The sequence below is a fragment of the Melospiza georgiana genome, chromosome 16 (assembly GCF_028018845.1).
Source record: "Melospiza georgiana isolate bMelGeo1 chromosome 16, bMelGeo1.pri, whole genome shotgun sequence".
NCBI classification, from domain to species: Eukaryota; Metazoa; Chordata; class Aves; order Passeriformes; family Passerellidae; genus Melospiza; species Melospiza georgiana.
The window spans coordinates 8,186,567-8,209,888 of record NC_080445.1 but is presented as its reverse complement, the minus strand read 5'-3'; the positions used below and the strand labels follow the sequence as shown (position 1 = coordinate 8,209,888).

At 48.5% G+C, this 23,322-nt stretch overlaps 2 protein-coding genes across 2 annotated transcripts; both read right to left on the bottom strand.

The window, feature by feature from the left end:
- Positions 1-11,288: 11,288 nt before the first annotated feature.
- RPS15A (ribosomal protein S15a) lies at positions 11,289-15,592 on the bottom strand. Its single transcript, XM_058035617.1, has 5 exons — positions 15,536-15,592; positions 14,343-14,480; positions 14,107-14,186; positions 12,564-12,649; positions 11,289-11,424 (listed from the first exon to the last, which is right to left on the bottom strand). The coding sequence occupies exons 2-5, from the start codon at positions 14,473-14,475 to the stop codon at positions 11,331-11,333; spliced, it is 393 nt and encodes a 130-aa protein (XP_057891600.1). The 5' UTR covers positions 14,476-14,480; positions 15,536-15,592; the 3' UTR covers positions 11,289-11,330.
- Positions 15,593-16,146: 554 nt separating this feature from the next.
- On the bottom strand, positions 16,147-22,477 carry ARL6IP1 (ADP ribosylation factor like GTPase 6 interacting protein 1). Its single transcript, XM_058035899.1, has 6 exons — positions 22,399-22,477; positions 20,782-20,915; positions 19,024-19,143; positions 18,097-18,214; positions 17,427-17,511; positions 16,147-17,207 (listed from the first exon to the last, which is right to left on the bottom strand). The coding sequence occupies exons 1-6, from the start codon at positions 22,432-22,434 to the stop codon at positions 17,089-17,091; spliced, it is 612 nt and encodes a 203-aa protein (XP_057891882.1). The 5' UTR covers positions 22,435-22,477; the 3' UTR covers positions 16,147-17,088.
- Between the last annotated feature and the right edge of the window lie 845 nt (positions 22,478-23,322).

Sequence of the window (23,322 nt, the reverse complement as noted above, 5' to 3'; positions counted from 1 at the left end):
TCAGCAAACTATGTTCAGTAAAGTGACTTTTTTCCTCAGCTTGGCACACAGCACATCAGGCTGAGGGGGCAGAGGCCACAAGGGCTGCAGGCCCGAGTTCAGCACAGGCCTGAGGGTGCTGTGGGAGACACACACAAAGGCATTTATTGAGCACATTCTCCACCAGGCAAGAGAGTACACAAAAGGGCAAGAAAAACTAATAAAAAAATCCCATCAAAAAGTTATTTGGCCATAAATGAACATCAGGGTGGCAGCATCAGATATGATGGCTCTCAAATACTTTCCTTTCCCCTGAAGGTCAGGCAGCGCTTTAATAAAATTTGAGAATCACAGCTGTAAAGTCTGCTCCTGCCTCTGTTCTTTGCCTGCAGAGAGAATATATATGCATGAGTCTGTATTTCTGATAGCTGGGGCTAAGGAAAACTCCAAAGATCTTCAAAAAAGGATAAAAACATCCTTTGTCATACAGCAGCTCCCAAGCCATGATTTTAGTAGAAAATAGGCAGAGTTGTATGAAAAGCTACACAGAGCATACAAAAGGCAACAAACAAAAGTGAGTGAATTCAGGACACGGCTGAATCATTTTAATATCAGCTGAAGCTTTGAAAATGTGATTAGCATATAGTTAGGAGACACTTCTCCTTTGCATCTAAAAATACCTTGGCAGCTCTGTAAGAGAGCAGCCACCAGCAGAGCAGGAGTTGCATAATCCTCCCTCAGCCATTGTCTGCAGGGAGCAAAAGGGCCCCAGGTGCTTCCTTGGTGTTGTGGAAATAGCAGCCAGTTAATTTAGCAGTTTGATTTTTTATGACATTTAGCATAACAAACACATCAAGGTCAGCCTGGAATAGTCAAAAGACATACATATTCACACCAGACACTGACATCCTTTGATAAAAGGCTGCACATCTCCTGTAGCACTTAAAAATTAAGGAGGAAACAGCATGAGGAGCCCAGGTTTGTGGCTCTGATTTGCATAGGTCCCACCTTGCAGGGACAACAAGGAGGCTATGGCTGCTCTGAGGTCAGCCCAGCTGGCAGTGCTGCCTCTCTGGGCCAGCAGAAACCTTTCCTTCCACTGCTGGAGCCCTGCAAGGGGCCTGGCCTGCACAGCCCTAAATGTGGGAGATTGCTGAGGAAGGACAGCTCAGCTCAAGGCAGATCTCAGGCAGGAGCCAGGATCAGCCTTGTCCCTCAGACAGAAGAAATCCCCTTATCCTTCACACTGGGTGCCAAAGACAAGCACCTGGATGTCCCCCAGGCTGCAAGGGAACCCTGAGACCCTGATCTTCCTCTGTGCCCCCTCTGTGCCCTCCCAGCTGAGCACTGGCACAGCCCAGCCCTGCTGCTCCCCACACCCCCTGTGCCTCCCACAGGATCTGGGTGCAGTTCTGGGCAGCCAGCTGGTTTCACTCAAGGCAATTCCATGCTTTTCATTGTGTTTTTAATTTTCACTTCACTGAGATTCACTCCCACGACCACGTTTTCTGGCTTCTTCCAGTTTCTGTCCTTTATTTTTACTGCTGGAGTCAGAGATGATTATCTCCAAGAAAGAGATTTCAGCTGTGTTATATTGATGGTAAGTGCTGTTTTTCCTGCTCTGTCTGATTTTCCATGCAAGATGCTTTTGGTATAGCTTTAGCTGCTGCAGATTGTTTGCCACGTCTGGGAGTTTCCCTCTCCTGCTGTGCAAGGTGCCAGCATTCCTGCAGGAGGGATTGCAGCCTCTGGAGCCCCAGAGGAGCTATCTGCTCACTTGGAGAGGGGCACAGGAACAAATGCAGGCTGCTTAGCTGGAGAGGAGCACAGAACCCCCACAAATCCAGGCTGCTCTGGGGCACCATGCCCTCCCCAGGTGGTTTCCTGGTGTCCCCAAGCACCTCTGTGTGTGTCCCAGGCAGGAGGGACCTTCCTGTGCCATGCACAGGACATCCAGGGGACCACAGCCCCCAGCAGGAGCCTGTCCCACTGCTGGGGTACAGGCAGGGACACCTCCATCCTTGACAGCACAAAATAACCAATCCAATACAAGATACAAATCTTACAGCATTTACATACAGGTTAGAAGAATCATTACATTACCATACTGTGTTACATTTTACACCCTAAAAACTACTCTTTAGACCCCTTCTGCTATGCTAACAAAGTCTGCTCTGATCTTTGGACCTGTCTGCAAGCAGAGGGTATTGTTTCATCAAAAAGAGATGACTTTCAGCTGGCCACACCATTGTTTTCCAGTTGTTCAGTAGCTAAAGTATCTCAAAGCTTGCTTTCATTTCAATCTCACTTATAGTTTCTATATTCTCAAAATCTTTTGCCAAGCAATCATATTTATAAGGCTTTCCTGTTTCATCTTCCCCAACACTCCACCCTACTGGGAAAATGCCCAGGCAGCAGGGACACACTGCTGAAGGCCAGGACTGAAGGCACTGATGCCATCCAAAGTCACCATGAGCTGGACCTGGCCAAGGCCATCTCCCTAGAGCATCATTTTCTCCACCCCAGGGGGGTTATTGAGCTGCCACATGGATCTCCAACTCTGACTAAGCATCTTCCTCCTCCTTTCAGTCAGAGACGGCCTCCCCACCTCTCCAGCAGCACTCTGTGTTAGCCTTGCCCACCCTTCTTTCCCAGCACCAATGTTGGGTGTTTGTGCTCCAGAGCACTCAGGTGCTCCCCAGCCACCCTTCACAGGTGAAATCTCCTTCCCCAGCCACCTTTCACAGGGGAAAGCTGCTCCCCAGCCACATTTCAGAGCTGAAAGCTGCTCCCCAGCCACATTTCAGAGCCTCCAGGAGCCTCCAGCAGTGGAAGTCCCTCCCTGCTCTGTCCCAGCCCTGGCACAGAGGCTGGCAGTGCCAGGAGCTCTCTCACATCCCTGCACTGGCACAGCTGGGAGAGCAGCCCTGTAAGGGAAGCACAAGCAGGAAAGCAGTGTCCCCACCTTGTCACAGGTCACCAGCAGCCACCAAAGATCCAGCCAGGCTCCCTCGGCTGTCACACTGCCCTTGCTCTGCAAGGGACACTCTGTGACTCCAGCCAAGCCAGCACTGTAACCTTTCCCTCCCTGCAAAGCCAAAGCCAGCAGGGCTGTGCCCAGAGCAGACCCTCACAGCATCCCCCAGGCTTGGGAAATAATCTTTGTCAGGGCAGTGCAACAGAGGAAGTGCTACTGAAAGTTGCTGCTGCCTCAGCATTTTTATTTTCAATCAAAGCAGCATTTTTTATTTTTGTGTAATAGTTTTTCCCCCTTTGGCATTTTCATTAAAAGACCAACAGGAAAAAAATTCCTCAACAATCCCAGAGTGGAAGTTATAAGCAGCCTGACACCTGGTAATGTGATATTTCAAGCTCTGGTCTGGCACTTTTATGGTATTTCTGAACCAAGCACTCAATCAAGTGGGCTTAAAACAGAAAGTTTGTTACTCCCAGGTTTTTCATCTCACATTTCAGCAATGGAAGAGTACAGTACAGTAAGGCAGAGAAATACCTAGGAAGTAAATACTTTTACCACAGTATAATTATTCCCCTCAACAAAAAGACTTGTGAGATGGCTCCTGAGACAGTGCTCAGCACTCACAGCCCACCTGAGCGCACCTTGGCTTCTTATTTGAAATGCCTCTAAGGAAACAGGGCTCTAGCAGTCCCTTTGTCCACCCTGCTGTCTCCCCCTCACCAAGAGCTGTGCAATCCACCAGACACCTTCACTCCAAGCTGGAGCAGGACAGCAGAGGTCCAGTACTGTCCATATCCACACATTCTGACATTAAAATGCAGAAGAGAGGAGAAATTGCTGTCTCAGAGCAACAACACAAAGGTGATGCTCACTGAACCACTCACATGCCAGATTTGTCTGGAAGCTCTTGCAAGGAGCTCCAAGAGCTCTTGCAAGCTCTTCCCTGTGCTGGCTGGCAGTGTCTGCCCAGCACAGACTCCCAGCAAAGCTTTCCCTCCCTCCTTGCTCCAGGGCCTTGGGGAGAGAGGATATGGCAGCAACAGTGTCTGATGCCCTCACTGAACTGCTCAATGTTTTTTAAATCCCTGCAGGGTGAGAAATCCATGGGGGTGAGAAATGCCAAACCTGTGGAAGGAGAAGGGGCAGGGCAGCCAGACCCTGGCACAGGCAGCACCCCCAGCACCAGGAACAGGGCAGCAGGACAAGACTGAGGTTCCCAGGAGCAGGAGGGAAGGTAACCTGCACATCCCAGCAGCCAAACTTGTCCCCACCTGGCTCCTCAGGAGACAAGAAAGCCTTCAGCAAGTCACCCTCACACCTGGGGCTGATTCCTGTGAGATAATCAGAATGTTTCCCAATCCAGGCACAGTTCCAGCTGAGCCTGCTGGCTGTGGTCTCCCTGCCAGGAGCCCTGGGGAGGTGGCAGGGGCTGCTTTGCCCTTATAGGAGCCCTGCAGCACCCAAAGAAGAGTAGAGCCCCCAGGGGCTGGCACTGAGGGGGTACAGGAGCCAGCTGTACTGCTCTGCTTTCTGTCCTGTGTCACCACATTTCCCTTCACAGAGAAAAGCAAGGCACAGTTCTTCCCAAGAATATTTCTGGGTTTCACGTTCTCTGAACCTCAGAGAAAGGGAAAACAATTCTTATCATTTACTGTGTCTGTGTTTGTGCCAAAGTAGAATGCAGTGTGGAGATTGTTTCCCCACAGAGATGGTGTTTTGTTTCCTTGGCCTGTCAGGGCCTGTCAGTGTGTGTGTGTGTGTCGGGACTGTCGCTGACAGTCACAAGATTCTGGGCAGGGTGTGCAGAGTTGAGTGCTTGGCAGATTCAGTTTAGATGCAATGTAATATAGTATAGAATAATATAGTATAATAAAGTAATTAATTAGCCTTCTGAGAAGATGGAGTCAATGCATCATTCTCTCCCCCTCATTAGGGCAAAAATATCCACAGTAGTCCTGCCTGCCACAGCAAGGAAAGGTTTGCCCAAAGCACAGGCTGGGAAGTGTCACAGACATCTTTTATGAAAAATCCTTTCCTTAGGATTTTTTCTCTTGAGAAGCTGAGAGGCCTCAGGAACAAAATGTAAACAATCATTGTCTGCTGCTATGAAATGCAACAGGTGCATCTGTGATTGGTCTCATGTGGTTGTTTCTAATTAACACCAATCACAGACAGCTGGCTCGGACTCTCTTTCCAAGACAGAAGCCGTTGTTATGATTCTTTCTTTTTCTATTCTTAGCCAGCCTTCTGATGAAATCCTTTCTTCTATTCTTTTAGTATAGTTTTAATATAATATATATCATAAAATAATAAATCAAGCCTTCTGAAACATGGAGTCAGATCCTCGTCTCTTCCCTCATCCTCAGACGCCTGTGAACACGGTCACAGGGAAGGTTTGCCCAAAGCTCAGGAAAGGAAGGTTTGCCCAAAGCAAAGGGAGGGAGGGTTTCCCCAAAGCTCAGGAAAGGAAGGTTTGCCCAAAGCTCAGCCATGCCTGGGCCCCTCTCTCAGTGCCACAGCAGCTGGCACCACCCAAACACCAGAGCTAATTGCAGACACAGCAGAATCATCTGCATTCTGCCCAAAACAAGGCATTGTTATTTTTATGCACGCACACACAGACACAAGTAAAGAACCCTTCTCGTTTCAAGCTGTGCTATTATGCTAACTACAGAGAAATAAATATGCCACACTGTAGCTAATAAGTGTCATTCACATCAGTATTTATTCCAAACATGTTTCCCCCATCACGTCTGTTCTGCCTGGAACTGCTCATCACTAAGGAGGAGACCTTTATTTCTAGTGATTTAAGCAGACAGGAGAGAGTTAGCAATTAAAGCACACTTTTGTACAGTTTAATTCTTTTTATTTCAGCTATCAGGGAGTGTTATGTGCTATCTCTGTATCTATTTCTGGAGCCACCACCTACCAGCACTGGCTTTGTAATTCAGCAATTTGCAAGATGGGCTCTCTGGCCTGGGGCTGGGGCTGGCTCCTGATGTGCCACGGGCTTGTGGCTCTCAGCCCCACATCCTGCTCCATAGGACAGGCTCTCTCTCAGGGAAATGGGCTCAGAATCATTTTTGTTCGTGCTCAGATGCCTTCCTGCACTCCAGCACTTCTCTCTCAGCCCATGCCTGGGTAGGTGGTGGCTGCAGGTGGCTGCTGTCCCTGCAGCTGTCCCAGGAGCTGTCCTAGCCACACTGGGAGCTGCCAGCAGCCCAGCACAGATCCAGGCACCTCTGCTCTTCCCTTCAGGGATTATTTCTCTGCTCATCAAAGGCTGGCAAGGACTGAATGTCATTCAATAAAAGTATTTCAGAGCTAAAAATAGTCTCCTGATTTTTGCTTCCTTCCCAGAGAAAACACCTGCCTGCAGATGAATTCAGCGTTCCTATGCACACATCTCCTCTTTCCCCTGATGTAACACACACTGCACAAGGCTTCACATAAAACCCCAACTCCTGCTGCCTGAGCTGGACTATAAACTGGAAATAGAACCAGAAATCACCACCAGTCATGGAAATCAAGCAAGGCTTTGGCTTCTGCCCAAGAGGGACAGACCCATGAGCCCATCCTGGACAGAGCACAGGTCCCAGCACAAACACCACAGGTGTGCAGTCAGCTCTGACACCCACAGCCTCCCCAGTGAGGTGGAAATGGTTTCAAACATGAGGAGGGCAGGTGATAACTGAGGGGCTAATGCTGCTGCCCTAAGGAAGGAACCCCGGGAACTGAAGGGGGGCCAGAGCTGATTTCCTGCTCACACAGACACAGGGATCATGTGCTGAGGATCCTGTTGTGCAAGAATACACCTGGGCATGTTACTGCAAGTGAGGAGACAAGCACCCATGTGCATTGCAGAGGGGTAGGGAGAAAAGGAAAAAATAACCTTTAATTTCTCCCCTTATTTTCATTCTTATGGTTAAAGGCCTAAAGTTACCAAAAACCAAAAATACCAAAAACCTAAAGTTGTCATTGATGTTCCTGGACTTTGCTTTTTAAACTGGCACAAACAGAACAGTGAACCAAACACAAACTGAGCTCCATCCATGGATCTAATGAGTGTCAGACAGTGCCCAGAGGTGGCTGCAGCTTCTCTCTAACCTCATCCATCACCTACTCTTGCCCCACTCCCAGGTATAATCATTGCCTCTTCCTGCTTACAGCCTGGTCCAGCTGAAAGCAGAGTTAACTTGCATCAGGGGAACACAACAGGAATGGCTGTGCCATGTTTCTTCCCACAAATGAAGGGGCCAATCCCACTCTGATCTAATGAGGAGCTGAAGATGGAGGAGTGCTGCACATACACATTTCTATCCAGGATCCCATACCAAGTATTTTGGTACTTTTGTCTTTTTCATATTTTCTTACATTAAGGCAAGAGAGACATCTAGAGATGGCAGGCAGGGGATTGCAAGCTCCTGGAGAAAGAGTTTCTGGAGAATGTGTAGCATGGTTTGTTCACAGAGTGAGAACAATAAATCAAGTTAATTAAATATGAAAAAAATCAACGCCTAGTCATAAATTATAAAAGTCCAAGAGGAAATAGCAATGGATTACAGAGTGGCAGGAATGCTCTCTATTTCCATGGCCCTCACACTGAGTTATCCCCAATCTGTTAAAAAAGCAGTCTGAAAGGGGAGGGAGGGGGGTCACATACCCTGCTAGAGCACCTTGTCCAAAAGCAGACAATGCCACAGGAATGCACACACAATGATTCAGTGCAGCACCAGCAGATAAAAGCCTCGATAAAATATAAATAAAACCAGACTAGGAACTTGAATCCTGCCCCAGCACAAATGTACCAACAGCATCAGTGTCCCAACTCCATCACATGCCTGATCAGATGGGCTGTCCTGAGGATGAGGATAATCACAGCCCATTACTGCATTAATGACACAAGAGCAGCACCTGAGCAGAGAAAACATCAGAGGCACGAACAAGAATGGAGGCCACCAGCCTCTGCACCCTCCAACTTCACTAGAACAGTTCCCCAGACCAAACTGTGGTTAAATCCACCCAGATATTTACTGAGAGCAGGATACTTACATTAATAGGCAGTTAAGACATAGCTTTGACTTAAATCTAAATTAGCTAAATAACATTAGACAAAAGGATGAGGAGGAAAAGGTGCATTTCCAGTCACACACCAGGCTCCTGAGCCTGCTGCAGTATTTTGCAGATCCACACTTATTCTCACCTCCAATATTACCTTAAAGTAGGCTCAAAGCATCAAGGACAGAGAAAACTCTCACTGTGGACCGGGGCACAGGAAGCAGGATCCTCCTCTCCATCTCCAGTGACTGAGGCCGGCTGCTGCCCTCTGCTGACACCTCCTCAGGCACCAGTAAATCGCTGTTGGGATCCGCAGCACCCAAACAGTTTGAGCATCCTTCATCCTCTTCTTTAGCCACGGCATGAGGAGCAGGGGCACCCCAAAATACTGATCTGACTGCTAGGTGAGAATGGGCTGTACCTCACAGGGGCATCACCAACCCTCCCCCAGCTGCATCCAATTTACTCATTTTCACATCCAAATTCAGTTCTGATCCATTGTGCCCCTGGGGCTGGACTGTGATGCTGACACGTGGCTGTGAGCAGGGGACAGCAGGATGGGGCTGCAGGCAGGGCAGCTCCAGCACGGGCTCAGGGTGAGCTCTGGGCTGCTCCAGGCATGGATAGAGGGCTCAGATGGGTGTGCAGGGCACAGAGGTGACACCATCACCTTCAGTGTTAGACCACAGGGGACCCAGGACAGCCCCAGGGCAAAGCTGGTAACTCAGGAATTCCTCAGGGATTCCCACCCTGCCCTGACAGCTGCTCTGTCCCTCAGCTCCTCCATCCTGATGTTCCCTCTGCCCACAGGTACCAAACCCCTTCTCTGAACTCTCACCTGCCCCGATCACCTGTTGCAATCCACACTCACCTTCAGCTTTGTGCCATTTTCCCTCCCATCTCTAGCAATCCTATTCTTACCCAAAATGCTTTTACCTCCAGACTGCTTGCCCAAGGCATATAAATGCCCTTAGCCCACTAAACATCACCGAGGTTTAAAAAATTACACCACTTTCAGATTTTAAACGTATCTGGGAGTAAGAATTCCTGCAAACCCATTCAAAGCTGTTGTGTTGTCATGATCTCTCCTGTCAGCTCCCAAGGCCACCTTCCAGAGTTCATGGCTCTCAGCCAGCAGCAAAGCTCTCACCAGTGAGGGTCAAGCTCAGAGATCATCTCATGAACCCCAATCAGCCACATCAGCTTCCACGTGTGGTAAGCCTGGATGCAGTCACTTCTGTAGATATGCTGTGGAAAAGGTGCTTCTGCTGCTGCTTCCTTTCCTCCAAGTCATTCCTGTTACATCACAGCTCTAATTTCCATTTAATAAGTCTATAAAAGTCACTGGCCTGGCTGCTGGAATAAATTTACAGTTCATTCCCAATTGATCTGTCAACGGAGAACACCAGAAATTGTTACCTCAGGAGTCTCTGTGGGAGTAAAGGACACACAGCTAAGCTAGGTCAGGAAAACTGCCATGTATGTCCTGTGTAAAACTGATTTAAAACAGATGTCAAACTAGCAGGAAACTTGCCATAGTTAATTCATCCAAAGGAAGCTTTGAAACTGTCATTGGCCTTCTTCTACTAGGTATGAGAAACGTGTTCTATTCTAGACTTGAGAAAAATCAAGATTTTATAAAAAGAATAGTGAATCTTGATACAATATTCAGGGTTACTCTGAGCAAGAACAAAATCTGAGCTGTCAGTGCCTGGTACTGCAGAATGAAACGCATTAAGGATAGGAAAAACCCACCTGTCACTAAATAGCTCCATTTGACAACAAACAGTTTGAAACAGCCTCGACTTTGTAACTACTCTAATTCAGTGTCCAGACCTGCAGCTGAGCAGATTTGTTTCCAGCCAAACTGAGAACCAGTGATGCCATTTGAATGTTTTGTCTCCAGTCCATCAGAGCTGTGACCCAGCAGCTAGACCAGTTTCATCCTGTGCCCCTGCTCTTCTCAGCCAGGCCCAGGTCAGGGTGCTGCTGCCACCACACCCCCTGTGAGCACTCTCAGAGCTCTCATGTTCCTTGGGGAGCACCAACCACATCAGTGACACTGCAGTGTCTGCCCAGAGTGAAAACCTGCTTAACAGTAACACCTTGTCCTTTCCTCCATCAAGAGTAACAGACTGACCCAAGAGAGGCTACAGAGTTATTGAGCTCAGACCCAGTGCCTGAAGAGCCCCTTCCATGGCAAGGTCTGTGATGAAGTATCACCTTCAAGGCAGGACACTTCCAGCCCAAGCAACTGTACATGGAGGGCATGGAGATGTATCACCAACCAGGAAAACTTGGGTTCCACCTGTTTGTATCAGAATCACAAATTTCAGCAGCTGGTTTAGAGTGTGATGAAACACTTGCTGCATCTCCAAAGGCTCCCTCCTGGTAAGACTGACTCTAAACCACGGCAGGGCAGGTCCAGCTGCTGTTGGACAATGCCACCAGCCCAGCTTGCTGCCCATCCTCTACCAAGTTGTGCTGCTCCAGGTACTGCCTTGCAACACACCTGATTTCTCTGCATCAAGGACACTGTGCTGTCATGTGCCTGAAGAAAACACCAACTCATTCAATACTATAGGTTCAGACCACCTTATTTCCTCACTCTGAAAATGTAAAGAAATCCCAAACAGTTGTTTCTGTGTGCCAACATACAAAGCAGCTGCAGAGCAACTACTCTACCCAAAATTCTGGGGTTTCAAAACACTTTCAAAGGAGAAATTTGAAGGAAAAGAATGATTCACCTCCCAACCTCAGTTACTCCTTTCACCATATGATGTGGAACAAGTTAGTGATCTGAAATCAAAACTCCAACCATTTTAATTATTCCAGAATCCCACATCCCACAACTTTTCTAACCATAAACAGGAAATAGCTTCTGGCAAGGTTATTTCTATTATTATCAATCTTCTATTATTATCAATCTTCTATTATTGAGGCAAACGGTGAAACTCTAGAATCACACACAGGTAACTAACTGCAGACACATGTACTGAACACCTGGGAGGTGAGCCCAAGCAGGACAGCTGGGATGAGCATTAGAGCTCCCCTGCTGAGGCTCTCCTGTACAGTGACCCCCAAATGCCACTCCAGTGGTAACTTTCACAAGTACATTATATCATTAACAGAAACAGAACTGTGACCAGGGATGGTGTGGTACCCAAACATCATTTGAAGTGAAGCTGGACCTCCAGCACTACTGAAGAGCTGTTACAAGCACTGTCACAGGCAGTGTTTGAAGTCATTGAAATACCCACTGGAAACACCAGAGTCCATTTGAACAATTTATTAGTATCCTCTTTTTTTACAAGTTTTAGAAAAAGAATCCCAGGATTTTGCCTCCTGTGTGTTTTCGTCTCGCCTCCTCATGGTCCATGATGCCAGCTGAGGTTGTCAGGACAATATACCTGCCAAGAGAGAGCAAATGTTCAGGTTATCTCCCTGCTCCAGGCTGCTGCAGAGCTGAGAGCACCACCTCCATCTCTGTCACAAACAGCAGGGCCTGTTCCTGTAACAGGCCCAGCACAGTGAGCCTGACTACCAACAGTGCACAGCAGCTCCTCTCAGGAGCACGGCCCTGCAGCACACACAGGGCAGGAACAGACTTCTGCTCTCCAGCTATTGCCTCTTTCCCTGCACATTCCCACTGGGCACTCCCTGTCCAGCTGCTGGACAGGTTTCTAGCCCAACTTCACTTCTATCCCCACAGATGCTGCTGCAGGCACAGGTGCCACAGTGCCAGAGCTCCTCAGCTGGGATCTCTGCCTGGTGCAGGGCAGGATCTGCACCTGCAGCAGCTGCCACTGCTAAAGCCAACATCTGCAGTACCAACACACTCACCCACAGCCCCAGAACCTCCTGTCCCATCACTGTAAATGCTCTTAAAGCTCCCAATGACAGAGTAGCTACACAGGGCCAGCTGAAGCAGGAGTTACTGCTGGAACCTTTAAGAACAGAAGCAGCACAGAACTGTTTTAATCAATCCTTCCTTTGATGGGACAGACTGGCTGAGGCCCTGGAGACTCCTCCAGCTCTGCCATCCTGGTGCACTGGGAATTACAGCTCTCAATTCCACACACTTTGTGAAGGAAAGGTACATTGTGTAATAGTAAGATTTCCTGTGTTGTGGAGGTTTGTTTAACAGAGACTCCAAGTTCCTCATCACTTCATATCTGATTAACTTTCACACAGGATGTGTGAATTCAAGTAGTACAATTTACTTTCACTGACCTGGTAACTTACATAACTCCTTCCCCACTTAAAAACAGCCATTCACAAAACCAAAATAAACATGAGAGAAGTCCTGCTTTCCATTAAACTGTGAAATGGTCAAACAAGGATTTACCAAAGCCAAACAAACATATCCTTGCTTAGCAGTGCCCCTGTAAAACTGCTTTAAAAGGGCATTTATATGGAGGATGGATTTTGACACTGGAATTTAACTCCAGGCTATCAGAGGAAAAGCTGCCAGGTGAGTGTAACCCAGGCAGTTTGTCAGTGTAACATTTTCACACACAACACACATCTGACTCTTCCTCATACTCACCCAAACTGACGGGAAGGCAGCAGGTTGTTCTGCCACTTTTCCAAATCCTTCAGCTGCACATCAAATCTGGGACTGATTACACCACACTGTAAGTAAAAGAGGATTCCATTATAAACTGAAGAACTTCATGGATTTACAGATGTGTGATCCCAGCTCCCTGCCTGCAGGGCCTCACCAAGTGCTGTCACACACACTCTGTTACACCAGGACCTCACACCCAGCAATTCCACTCCCATTCCTGCCTCAGCCTCACTCCTCCTCCTCACCTGCACAGCCTAAACTGCTGCTGAAGCCACACCACTCACATAATGCCCACACCTGGGGCAAGCACTAAAGCACGTTGTAACATCAGCAACATTCCTGGGATTGCTCAGGGATATTCCACCCCTAACCATTATACAAAGTTAGCAAAAAAACCCACGTGGATTTTAACCAGGAAGGAATTTCCATGCTACTGGAATTTTCAAGGTAATTGTATCACTGACCAAGACCACCAGCACCACGACCAGTTACCTCACTGGCTCCAATCATTTTAACAACTATCCAACCCCAAACCAGAAGCACACCTTCCTGCACTATGCACTTCTCTGAACTAAGCAATTGTTCCCTTACTGCTGTGATTGGGAGAAACATTATATCCATGAGCCTGGAAGATCCCTATCATCCTGGAAGAGTTCAAGGAACACTACCCTCAAACCTGACCCACTTCACTTTTATTACAGACACATAGCACTGTGTCTACTGTAATTACTGTAACTACTGCAGTAATTTGGGGGTGTCAGCATTATCTGCCTTATACACTCTGCAATTTTCACATGGCATCTTCATCATGAGGACAGCCCCAACATATTCTGACCAAGAAATATTTTTTTATTTCTTTACTGAAGAGCCAACTCTGACTGGAAGAGCTCAGCTGTAAACAAGGATGCACAGCAAGTCACACAGAACCACACAGCTCAGTAGTTTGAGACATAAGCATTTAAGAACTTCCAAAACACACACAAATGCCTCACATGCCCCAGGAACCTCACAGGCACCAATTAATGTAACATTCAACTTCTCCTCACTGCAAGCAAAGCCCAGCTGGCAGCAGGAGAAAGGTTTGTCTTCACAACTGCAGCCATCAAACATCAACTGGAAACCAACTCAGCCCCTATCTCTAAGACAAGTCTTCCAGACAGCTTAAATATCAAATAAACTGAGAAAGCACCACATGGCCAGAAAGCCTTTGAACAGAGAGAAGTACACAGCACTTGCAAGCAGACTTCCCTGAGAGCGTATCTTACACAGAGTTTAAGAGAAATGTAATTAGTGACCCACACCACTGTGAATCCAGACAAATTAACCACCCTTTTAACTGATAACATCCCAAATTAACCACCCTTTTAACTGATAACATCCATGCTGCTCTTCTTTACATGGATTCAACAAATACCACCTCCTTTACAACAAATTCTTTTAGAAATAGAGCAAACATAAAATTTTTAAAAAGTCTTATTTAAACACTTCTTTAGAGAACTGAATTCAGGAAGACAAATCCTACCTTGTTGAGTCTGCCTGTGAGGTTGACAACAATCTTCCCAGCTCTGTGATCATCAATTATCTCGAATTCACCAATGTAACCTGCAGGAGACCAGCAGACAAGAGACACACACAACGCTTAGCTACAATAACACATCTATTTAACTGTGTTACACGAAGCTACTTCAAGCACCTCCATTTCCATCTTTTACCCCAGCAGCACCCACGGACACGCGGGGAAGCAGGGCCGGCACTCACCGTGCTTCATCATGACGGTGAGGAAGCGGACGATCACCTTGGAGCACGGCCGGATGAGCACCTGGCGCTTGCCGCGCTTCTCTGCGTTGTTGATGCTTTTGAGAGCATCGGCCAGCACGTTCATCCGCACCATGGTGCCTGCGGGGACGGCAGCAGTCACTGCACCGGCTCCTCGGCACGGAAACGCCGAGCAGCGCCCCTGTCAGGGCTGGTGTTACACCGAAAACACCCAACACTGACAGAAAGTTGTATTAAACCTCGAAAAGCAGTCTCAAGCTAAAGAAGCGATCACACGCTCAACTGTGATCAATAAGAGTCACCACTACCATAACACGTCAGGAAACTTGACACGGTTAAATTTGGCTCTATCAAAGCACACACAGGATTTCAAAAGCACCATCCAGACAGCTGTCAGCAGTGTGACAGCTCCGCAGGTAAATCAGTTTGCCCTTAAAACCCAATTAACACCCAACTGCACAGTACCGATCCTGTGCACTAACTACATCCTACGTGGTATTAAATCAGCAGATGCTGCTCAGCTCACTGACGTGCAAAAACCCTGCAGGATGCACAAACACAACGCTTCGCAAAGGAAGCCCAGCAGCAGCTCTCAGAGGCTCGCAGGAGGAGCCTCGGAGCAGCCCCAGCCCGGCGGGGATGACTTGGCACGGCCACCGCTCCGACAGAGCCGGGCCGCTGCCCGAGCTGTCCCTGTCCGGACACCGGGGCAGCTCCTGTGGCACACGGGGACTTTCACCACCGGGACACCAGCCCCGCGCAGCCAACTCCCGCCCGCGGCGAGAGCCGCCAGCCCGCGCAACGGGGCCGCCTCCTCCGGGGCCCGACCGCGCCCGCTGCCCGCGCTCCGCCCGGCCCCTCAGCGCACCGGCTCCGCTGCTGCCCCGCGCCCGGCCCGGCCCCGCTCCCCACAGCTCCGGCCCGGGCCCGGCCGCCGCTCCCGCTTCTCGCCGCGCATCGCTGAAGAGCGCGGGGCCACCGGCGGGAGGAGCCGCCCCCCACCCCGCGTTCCGGCGGCTCCGGACGGCGCCAGGGCCGGTGCCGGCGGCTCAAACCGGGCCAGGAGGGTGGCGCGGTGCCCGCTGCCCGCGGCGGCGCGGGCGGGGCGGGCGCGGGGCGCGGATGGCGGCGGGACGGGGCGGATGCTGCGCGCCCGCGGCTCCGGCCCCACTCACCGAGAGCGCGATGGCGGAAAAGGAAGAGCCCGGGCCGCGCGGGCTGATGGGAGGGCCAGCGGCGGGCGGAAATATCGCGAGACTTCGCCCCTCGAGCCTGGCCCTCCCCATTGGCTGAGACCGCGCGCCGCACTTCCGGAGCGACGCCGCCGCCCGGCTGCCATGGCAACGGGGACGCTTCGCTCGCGTACGGCGGGGCGCGAGGGACAAAAAGCTGCGCTCCTCCGGGCAGAGCGCGCAGGCGAGCCCACGGGCTGGGACAGCGGAGCAGGGACACGGGGACACCGCGACAACGGGGACACGGGGCTGCGGTGAGCACAGCCCCCGCCGATGTATGGGCTGTGTCTGTAGTGCGCTCGCACTCCGAAGGAGCACAGGGCACTTGCACTGTGCCAGCAGCCGGGCAGCAGCCAAGCCAGTGCCGGCGCATTCTCCACTCTCGCACAGCTGGGGACACCGCGCCGTGTCACCGCCCGCCTGCACACAGCCAGGGTCTCCTCACCGACTGGCTGTGCCCTTCAGCACTCCCTCAACCCTTCCCAGACCCCCTGCTACACTGAAAAGTGCACTGACACCCTTCTCTGGACAGGGACAAGGAGCAAGTCTTCAAGTAGTTTCTCTTTAGTCTGTATTTACCTATTCAACAGTTACAATAGACACTGAAGAGAGTTCATTTAAAACAGTAAACTTTTAAAACATTAACACAGGTTTTAGCTTTTTAAAGAAAAACAGTTCAGTTTTAAAAAAGGAGGGAGAGATCATAGAAAAGCACAAACAATTCAGGCTTATTTACAGAGTCAAACTCAGCATATTCAGAGTGATTTTGTATACAGACAAACATTCATAAAACCAAACGTGCTACAAAGGCTCCATGACAACAGCAGTTCCCAGAACAATCAGCTTTTAAAGTTACACACACCCTCACTCATTTTCTACAGTCTCAGTGCAATGAGTTTACACTACAGCTAATAACTGAAGTACAAATTTATATACTCCAGACCCCTACTCCACACATTCTCCGGTACACACAGCCAAACAGGCTCAGTGAGACAATGGAACCTTCTGCCCCATTTTGGATGTGCACCCTCAGCCATGACCATTCTCACTCTGCTAATTGTCCTCCTGCCACAAGGATCAGTAGTAACAAGTCTCCAAGAAGCATCAGCCTTCAGAACTGCCTCTCACACTTGCTGCAGCCACAATTAATGATCAGCAAATCTAACACAGTCACAGAAACACTATCAAGGCATTACAGCTCTGCTGTTGGGGTGCTTATGCCCAGGGTGTTTGATGAAGACACTTAACAAGCTCCATACATCAAAGAGGATGTCTCAGACAGGATCAGCTCCAGGCTGCAGAGCCCTACACAGCACAGGAAGAGACAAACCCACAGCAGCTGCTGGAATGACTTTTTCACTTCATCAGGGAGCCAATTAAAAAAAAAAAAAAAAAAAGTCAGTGAGCAATACAACTTCTATTGTCTTAATTATACATTAATTCTCAAAACTGTTCCCAAAAAAAACCTTCTACTAGAGTGAACAGCACTTAAGCCTTCATTCATTTTTCTTTTCCTTGTGCTTGAGAAGTTTGTTGATCTCCCTTTTTGCCATTCCAATGTACTTTGTGATGATCCCATGCTGGTTTAGTCCAGGAAACAGCAACAAGAAGCTTACTAAAGAGGAGAAGGAGGAAAAAAAAAAGCCAATTAATACTCCCTTAACAAGCTTCTGTCACTCTGCAATTCTTTGCTTCTCTTAAGCCCCATTAATTGCTTGAAAAGAGAAAAACAAAAACACCCCACCACACTTAATCAAAAATTACTTCTACCAGTCTCAATCCATTTCAGGCAGCTAACAAGAGAGCTCCTTGTGTTTTGCATGCCCACACTTACCAATAAGATAGGTCAGAAAAAGATTGTGAACCTGCTGTCCAATCCAGGCAACCACAGCAAGAGTGAAGACCATGGTCATGAAGTACTAAAAGTGAAAAGGGAAGAGTTACCACAGAGCTGCTGGGGATTCTGCCTTCCCTTCAGTATTTGGCAGAACTTCAACATTTCAAACTAACATGAAGCTCTCTGGCTCTTCCACCCATGATACCTATGCACAGGCATGTTAAATCTGAGATTACAGGATCTGTAATTGGCCATTCTCACTTTTTTTCAGACCATCAGCTGAACAGTGCATGTTCTTTTTTGCCCAGGTTTGGGACAGGGGCTCAGTAGCTCATGCACCAGCTGACACACTATTGAAGATCCAGGGTTTTGGAGTTTGTGCACACTGGAAACAGCTTTTTTTTTCAAAAATTTACCTATCCAGAGAAATCCAGTCTTCCTTTACCTAACTATCAAGGGTTTGCTCATAAAATACATAGAAGTGCAAGTTTTTAAGTTTTGTATCTTACCACTCCAGGTCTGTATAAATGTGTGACCAAGTCACAGCCAGAAGCACCAGCTGCTGGTTTGGAACACCAGTTCATTCAGGCCTTGCTAAAATACTTCAGACAAAGCTAAATCACACAAAATTTTAAGAAAACAAGGATTAACCCCTAGAACTCAGTACCATTTTAGGCTTTTCTTCCTTCAGAGTGAAGAGACGCTTCCACCAGCCAACAATCCGGCGGCGACACTTCACCAAATTGCCACAAATCTCGTGAAACCTCTGCTGCTGCTCCGTGGTCCTTTTATTAAAGGGAGGGGGAAAAAGCCAGAATAAGAATTCAAGATTTAATTTTAAATTTTAAAGAATTCTCCATGGCATTTTTCCAGCAGTAAAGAAGTACCCAGGGCTTATCCTGGCACTTGCTTTGCTTAGCTTGAACCTCAGTGAGCACTGCAAGGAAGTGCCCACGTAATTTTCCTGCATGCTGAATGTTAATTAAATTGACTCCCTGACCTTAATCTGATACCACTGTGAGACACACAAATAATGCTTATCTACATAAGAACATTTATCCCAAAGCAGATACACTAAAATTCACCTTTAACTCAAAATGTTGTTCAAATTAGGTTCTTCTTCAAGTTATTTCTTTTATACAAGGCTTGCCTTTTTCAAATCTGTTTCACTCACAATCACATTCATACTCTCTCTGCATTATTCTCTTTTTTATCACATTTACTACTGCTTTTTTCCAAACATGAAATCAGTACTCTTCCACATAATTTCACTTTTCAGTATATAGTATCTATTACTAAAAACTAGTCTAGCAGAACTAACTAGCGTGCTTAATGGAGAGTAAAGAATGTGCCTACTTCTTAAAAAAAAAACAATCTGATTTTTCCAGAAGAAATAAGTAAGTAGTAGTAGCTCTCTTCCAGAAAAAGAATGAAGAACATGTTGCTACTGTCTTCACTTCATGTATTATAGAGATTGCTGATTTCTCTCTACAATGACTCTACAAAGTAACTATTTGATATCCACAAATCAGATATCCATTTTGATAAAGATCATAATTACACTCAGTAAACTTCCAATTGAAGCTTTCCTCACCACTTATTAGAGCCAAAGATCCGAGGAGCAAGAGCAGGAACCAGGTAATCAGCCAAACAGAGGAACATGACCAAACAGGAGACACCTGAGAGAACTGAAGGGTCCAAATAGTAGATCATCCTGCAGAAAGAAGAGAAATTATTTCTGAGTGCTCCAACTGCTCAATACTAGACATGCTTGGTCACTTCTTCAGACTGGCTCAGAGCTTCCTACATCATAGCTCTCTCTTGCCTAACCTCAAACAAAATTACAAATAACGCCATTTTCTCTTAATAGACCAGATAAGAATATGCCACAAGCAAATAAGGTACAAAGTTCAGTAGAAGTAAAATTTCATTGTTATTATTCTCTCAGAAACTGACCAACAGTGAACTTAACACTGATTGAGGGATGATGATGATGAGTGAACAAATGAAATAACCAGGCAGAGTAAAAGCTCTAATTTTGTTGCTCAAGTCACGGAACTCAGATCCACTAGAGGCTGTCATTTGCTCTGTCTCTCCTGGGAGAGCCAGCCAAACCTGTTCTGGCCATCAATCTCCACTTAAAGCAGTGCTGCATTCTCCATATTCAGTCTGCCATCACTCAAACACAGCAGAAGGGCAACTGGATAAGAAGCAGCTGATCTCCCAAGTGTCTGATAACACCAGCTGGGCCCTCTGCTATCCAACTGCACTTCACAGAACTTGCTGAAAACTGAAACAGTAAAAGCAAAGAAATGACCCAGTCCATGGTGGGGCTGTTCTGTACATCTGCAGAGTGCTACTGCAGGGCCATGTGCTCTGTACATCTGCACACTGACACTGTGCTGGGTGTTCAAGGTCATTGTGGTGAGTTCAGAACCTCAAGTAGGTCTGCATTTCCATAAAGTATTTCTCAGCACAAGATCTTCCCTGCTATAATCACAGAATTTATAACAGAATATCCTCAACTTCACACAATTACTTCTTTTAAAAGTTACTTCTCAGTTTCCATTTGATTTCCATAATCATCTCCCCTAAAAGGAAAAAAAATTATATTAGCCAAAAGACCAATTATCCCTGCCTTACCTGGCTGAACATTTATTTTTGTAATTTCTCTCCTTACTGCAGGAACAGACAGAGCTGGCACAAACAGCTGTCTGAGCAAGGCTGTCAGGTCATCTTTACTACCATGTTACATAAAAGCACATCCAAGTGCCTCCAGCACCTCCAATCAGACAGGCAACATCTTTCCACCCTGCTGATTGAAGTTACCTGCAGTCTTCCCTTTTCTCCTTTCTCAAAAGACATGACAGAGACTATTAAAAAACCCTAGCTGTGGAAAAAAACCCTGAACTTATCCTGAACCCACAGCAAAGAGGGAGAGTAGGATATTGTGCTCTGTGGAAACAAGCTTTCTGTAAGGATACTGCTGGTGCTGTGGGGGGAACCAAGGGAGATCATGAGATCTGACCAAGAAGCAGGGGACAAAGAACGAGGGCAGAACATGAATGCAGCACTGAGGAACATTCAGCTGAGCACAGGAAAAACCCCAGCAACTACTGCTGGCAAACAGCTTTTGCAGAAACCATTCTGAGCAGGATATGAATCATGTGACTTCCTGCTTTCACTACTTTTGTTTTTAATTTCCAACAAAGTTCACACGTTTTAAGAAAAAGAATCTAGAGTAAAACCATTCCTATTACACTTCTCCAGGTGCCTCACTAATTTTCTTAATAGGCTTGGCCAGAGCCATGAAGATGCAATGATGCTGCAGCTCCCTCCTGCAGGTACTCACAGGAAGGAGAAGGAAACAACACTCATCAGTGCCAGGGGAAACCAGGCTCGCTCCCAGCGCAGAACTTTATCTGTCATCAGAATCACTTCTCCCCATCCTTGCAACTGCTCTTCCAAGCTTGCAGTTTCAGCTGCCTACACAAAAAGAGAAGAAAATTCCTTTAACTAACCAGATTATCAAATTAATTCCCGCTCTGAAGTTGCTAAAAAAAAAAACAACAGTGTAATAATTAACACAAATCTTTTTGAGTAATTAAATTAGTAATAATACTGTGAGTTTTGTACTAAGTTATGACATTGTAGCAGTGATGCCTTTATATAGTTAAGATCCTAGCAGCACGTATAGGCCAAACAATACCTCCTCCCAGATTTTGCCAAGGTGTTTTCCCCTAATCTCCCATTTACCATACCCCATCCCCCCCAAAATGTCAAGTTTTAAAGCCTCTCAAGTTTTCAGTGTCAATGACTGGAAAACTGTAATGTGAGAACTGTTTAAAAATAAATGTATTTTCCAAGACAACTCTACCACATTAAATTGAAGCTTTCTAGCTGCTGTCCAATGCTAGTTTATTATGAGGAAGATGGATAAAGACTCAGAATCCACAGTACAGTAACCCAACTGATGACATCTGGACAGCAAGTTCTCCCACAAACTGCCCAAGACAACCTTTCAACTCCAGTTCCTATGTGATTCCTACATTCCTCCAGCAACGAGGCCCCACCTGTGCTGCCACCAGCTTGCTAAGCAGTTCACCTGAGGTGTTCCACATTTAACAGAGCTTAACAGTGTCCCCTCAGTGCGAGATGGCATCTCAGAGATTACAAAACTCAGGTAAACCGTGAGCAGAACCGACCGCTGCCCGAGCAGTGAGAGGTGACAAGCCATGAAGACTCGCACGTCGGCCGCGCAGAGCTAACAGAACAGGTTTCACTCCCAGCTATGTGCTACACTTAATTCCAATGAGAACTCCGACGGCACTAGAATAACAAGCACAACACAGCTCGTGGATTTTCTACAAATTCCGGAGCCTCCCCCCAAGCTCGGAGCTCCTGGAGCTTTTCCCTGTGCCCAGGCTGGGTGTGCAGCACCGAGCGCTCGAACGCCTCCAGCCTCTGCCCCGGCACAGCTTTTTACTGCCATTTCCCACGGCAGCCGCTTACCAACTGAGGCATCACTATATATATAGCCTTGTGTTTATTTAACTATTCCAGCATATCTTGGCACGTTTAGTTAAGCTGAATCACCCAACGCCTGCCGCTCTCCGGGATCGCGGCGGCGCTCGGTCCCGCAGCGGGAGGGAGCACGCACACAAACAGACACACACGGACGCGGACTGACAGACGGACACAGGCTGTAACCGCCGCAGATCACGCAACGCCGAGCGCTGCTGGGGGCTCCGGCCCGCGAGCAGCAGCGCAGCCGCCGCTCCCGCGCCCCGGGCCCGCACTCGCCGCGGGCCCCGAGCCCACCCCACACCGAGCCCCCAGCGTCGAACCGCGGCACACACAGCGCCCCCGCTAGCCCCCACTGCGGGCAAGGCAGGGCAGAGCGGGCCTGGCTCCGGCTCTGCCGCCGCCCCCAGCAGGCCCGAGCGGCCGCCAGCCCGCCCGCCCTCACCAGCTGGTAGACGCTGTTGTTGTCCCCCTCCGCCATCTTGCGCCGCTCCCGCACCGCCGGCCACGCCCTCCCTCCGCAGGCCGCGCAGCCGCCTTTTATAGCCTCCGCCGGCCTACTGAGCGCTGTGATTGGCCAGTCCCTGAGCCCTGCCGGCCGCTGGTTGGCTGCTGGGATTCGAACCGCGCGGGGCGTGCGCGTGCCCCCCTGCGCGCCGCAGTGCGGCTGAGGCGGCGCCGGGCCCGCGCGGGGAGCGCTGCTCGGCTCCGGGCAGGGGCGGCACCCCCACCGAAAAGCGCTCCCTCCGCTGCTCCAGCCCCGTGTCCTGCTCTGAGCTCCCTGTGTCCCAGTGAACACCCTCGGCTCCCTCAGCTGCTCCAGCCCCTTCCCCAGCCCCGTGCCCTGCTCTGAACTGTGTCCCCAGTGAACAACACCCTCAGCTCCCTCAGCTGCTGCTCCAGCCCTTTCCCCAGCCCCTTCCCCAGCTCTGAGCTCGCTCCAGCCCCTCAGTGTCCGCTCTGAACCGAGGGACCCTGACCTGGTCACACCACCTGAGGTGCGGCCTCAACAGTGCCCAGCACTGGGCCAATTCCCTTAGTAACATCAAAGCCCAGCAAGGTGTTTTATTTCCTTCAGAACTTGTGGCAGCATGGAAATAAATACAGGAGAAAGGCGCTGGGATATAAATATTGTTTCTGACTCAGCTCTCTAAATGCTTCAGGCACGTGAGTTAATGAGCGTAATCACCGTGCCCAGGATGCAATGCAAGGCTATAATGAGAGCAAAGAAAACATCTCGGGCACCAAAACTGCTCTGGCACCAGCTTGAGGGAGCCAAAAAAGAGAAGGACTAAGGAAGATAGTGTAAAAGCGAACTCATGTCTGTCCTGAATGGTTTGGTCTTTCACAGGGTGCTTCTCACTCATTC

What these genes read in the sequence shown, in the direction of transcription:
- RPS15A (XM_058035617.1), bottom strand. Translation starts at nt 14,475, where the DNA reads ATGGTGCGGATGAACGTGCTGGCCGATGCTCTCAAAAGCATCAACAAC. An exon ending in CACCGTCATGATGAAGCACG is followed by an intron (nt 14,187 to 14,342) that starts GTGAGTGCCGGC and finishes GGTCTCCTGCAG; the next exon opens with GTTACATTGGTGAATTCGAG. An exon ending in CTGCCTTCCCGTCAGTTTGG is followed by an intron (nt 11,425 to 12,563) that starts GTGAGTATGAGG and finishes CTCTCTTGGCAG; the next exon opens with GTATATTGTCCTGACAACCT.
- ARL6IP1 (XM_058035899.1), bottom strand. Translation starts at nt 22,434, where the DNA reads ATGGCGGAGGGGGACAACAACAGCGTCTACCAGCTG. An exon ending in GTTGTTTCCTTCTCCTTCCT is followed by an intron (nt 19,144 to 20,781) that starts GTGAGTACCTGC and finishes TTCTTTCTGCAG; the next exon opens with GATGATCTACTATTTGGACC. An exon ending in AGGAAGAAAAGCCTAAAATG is followed by an intron (nt 17,512 to 18,096) that starts GTACTGAGTTCT and finishes TTTCACTTTTAG; the next exon opens with TACTTCATGACCATGGTCTT.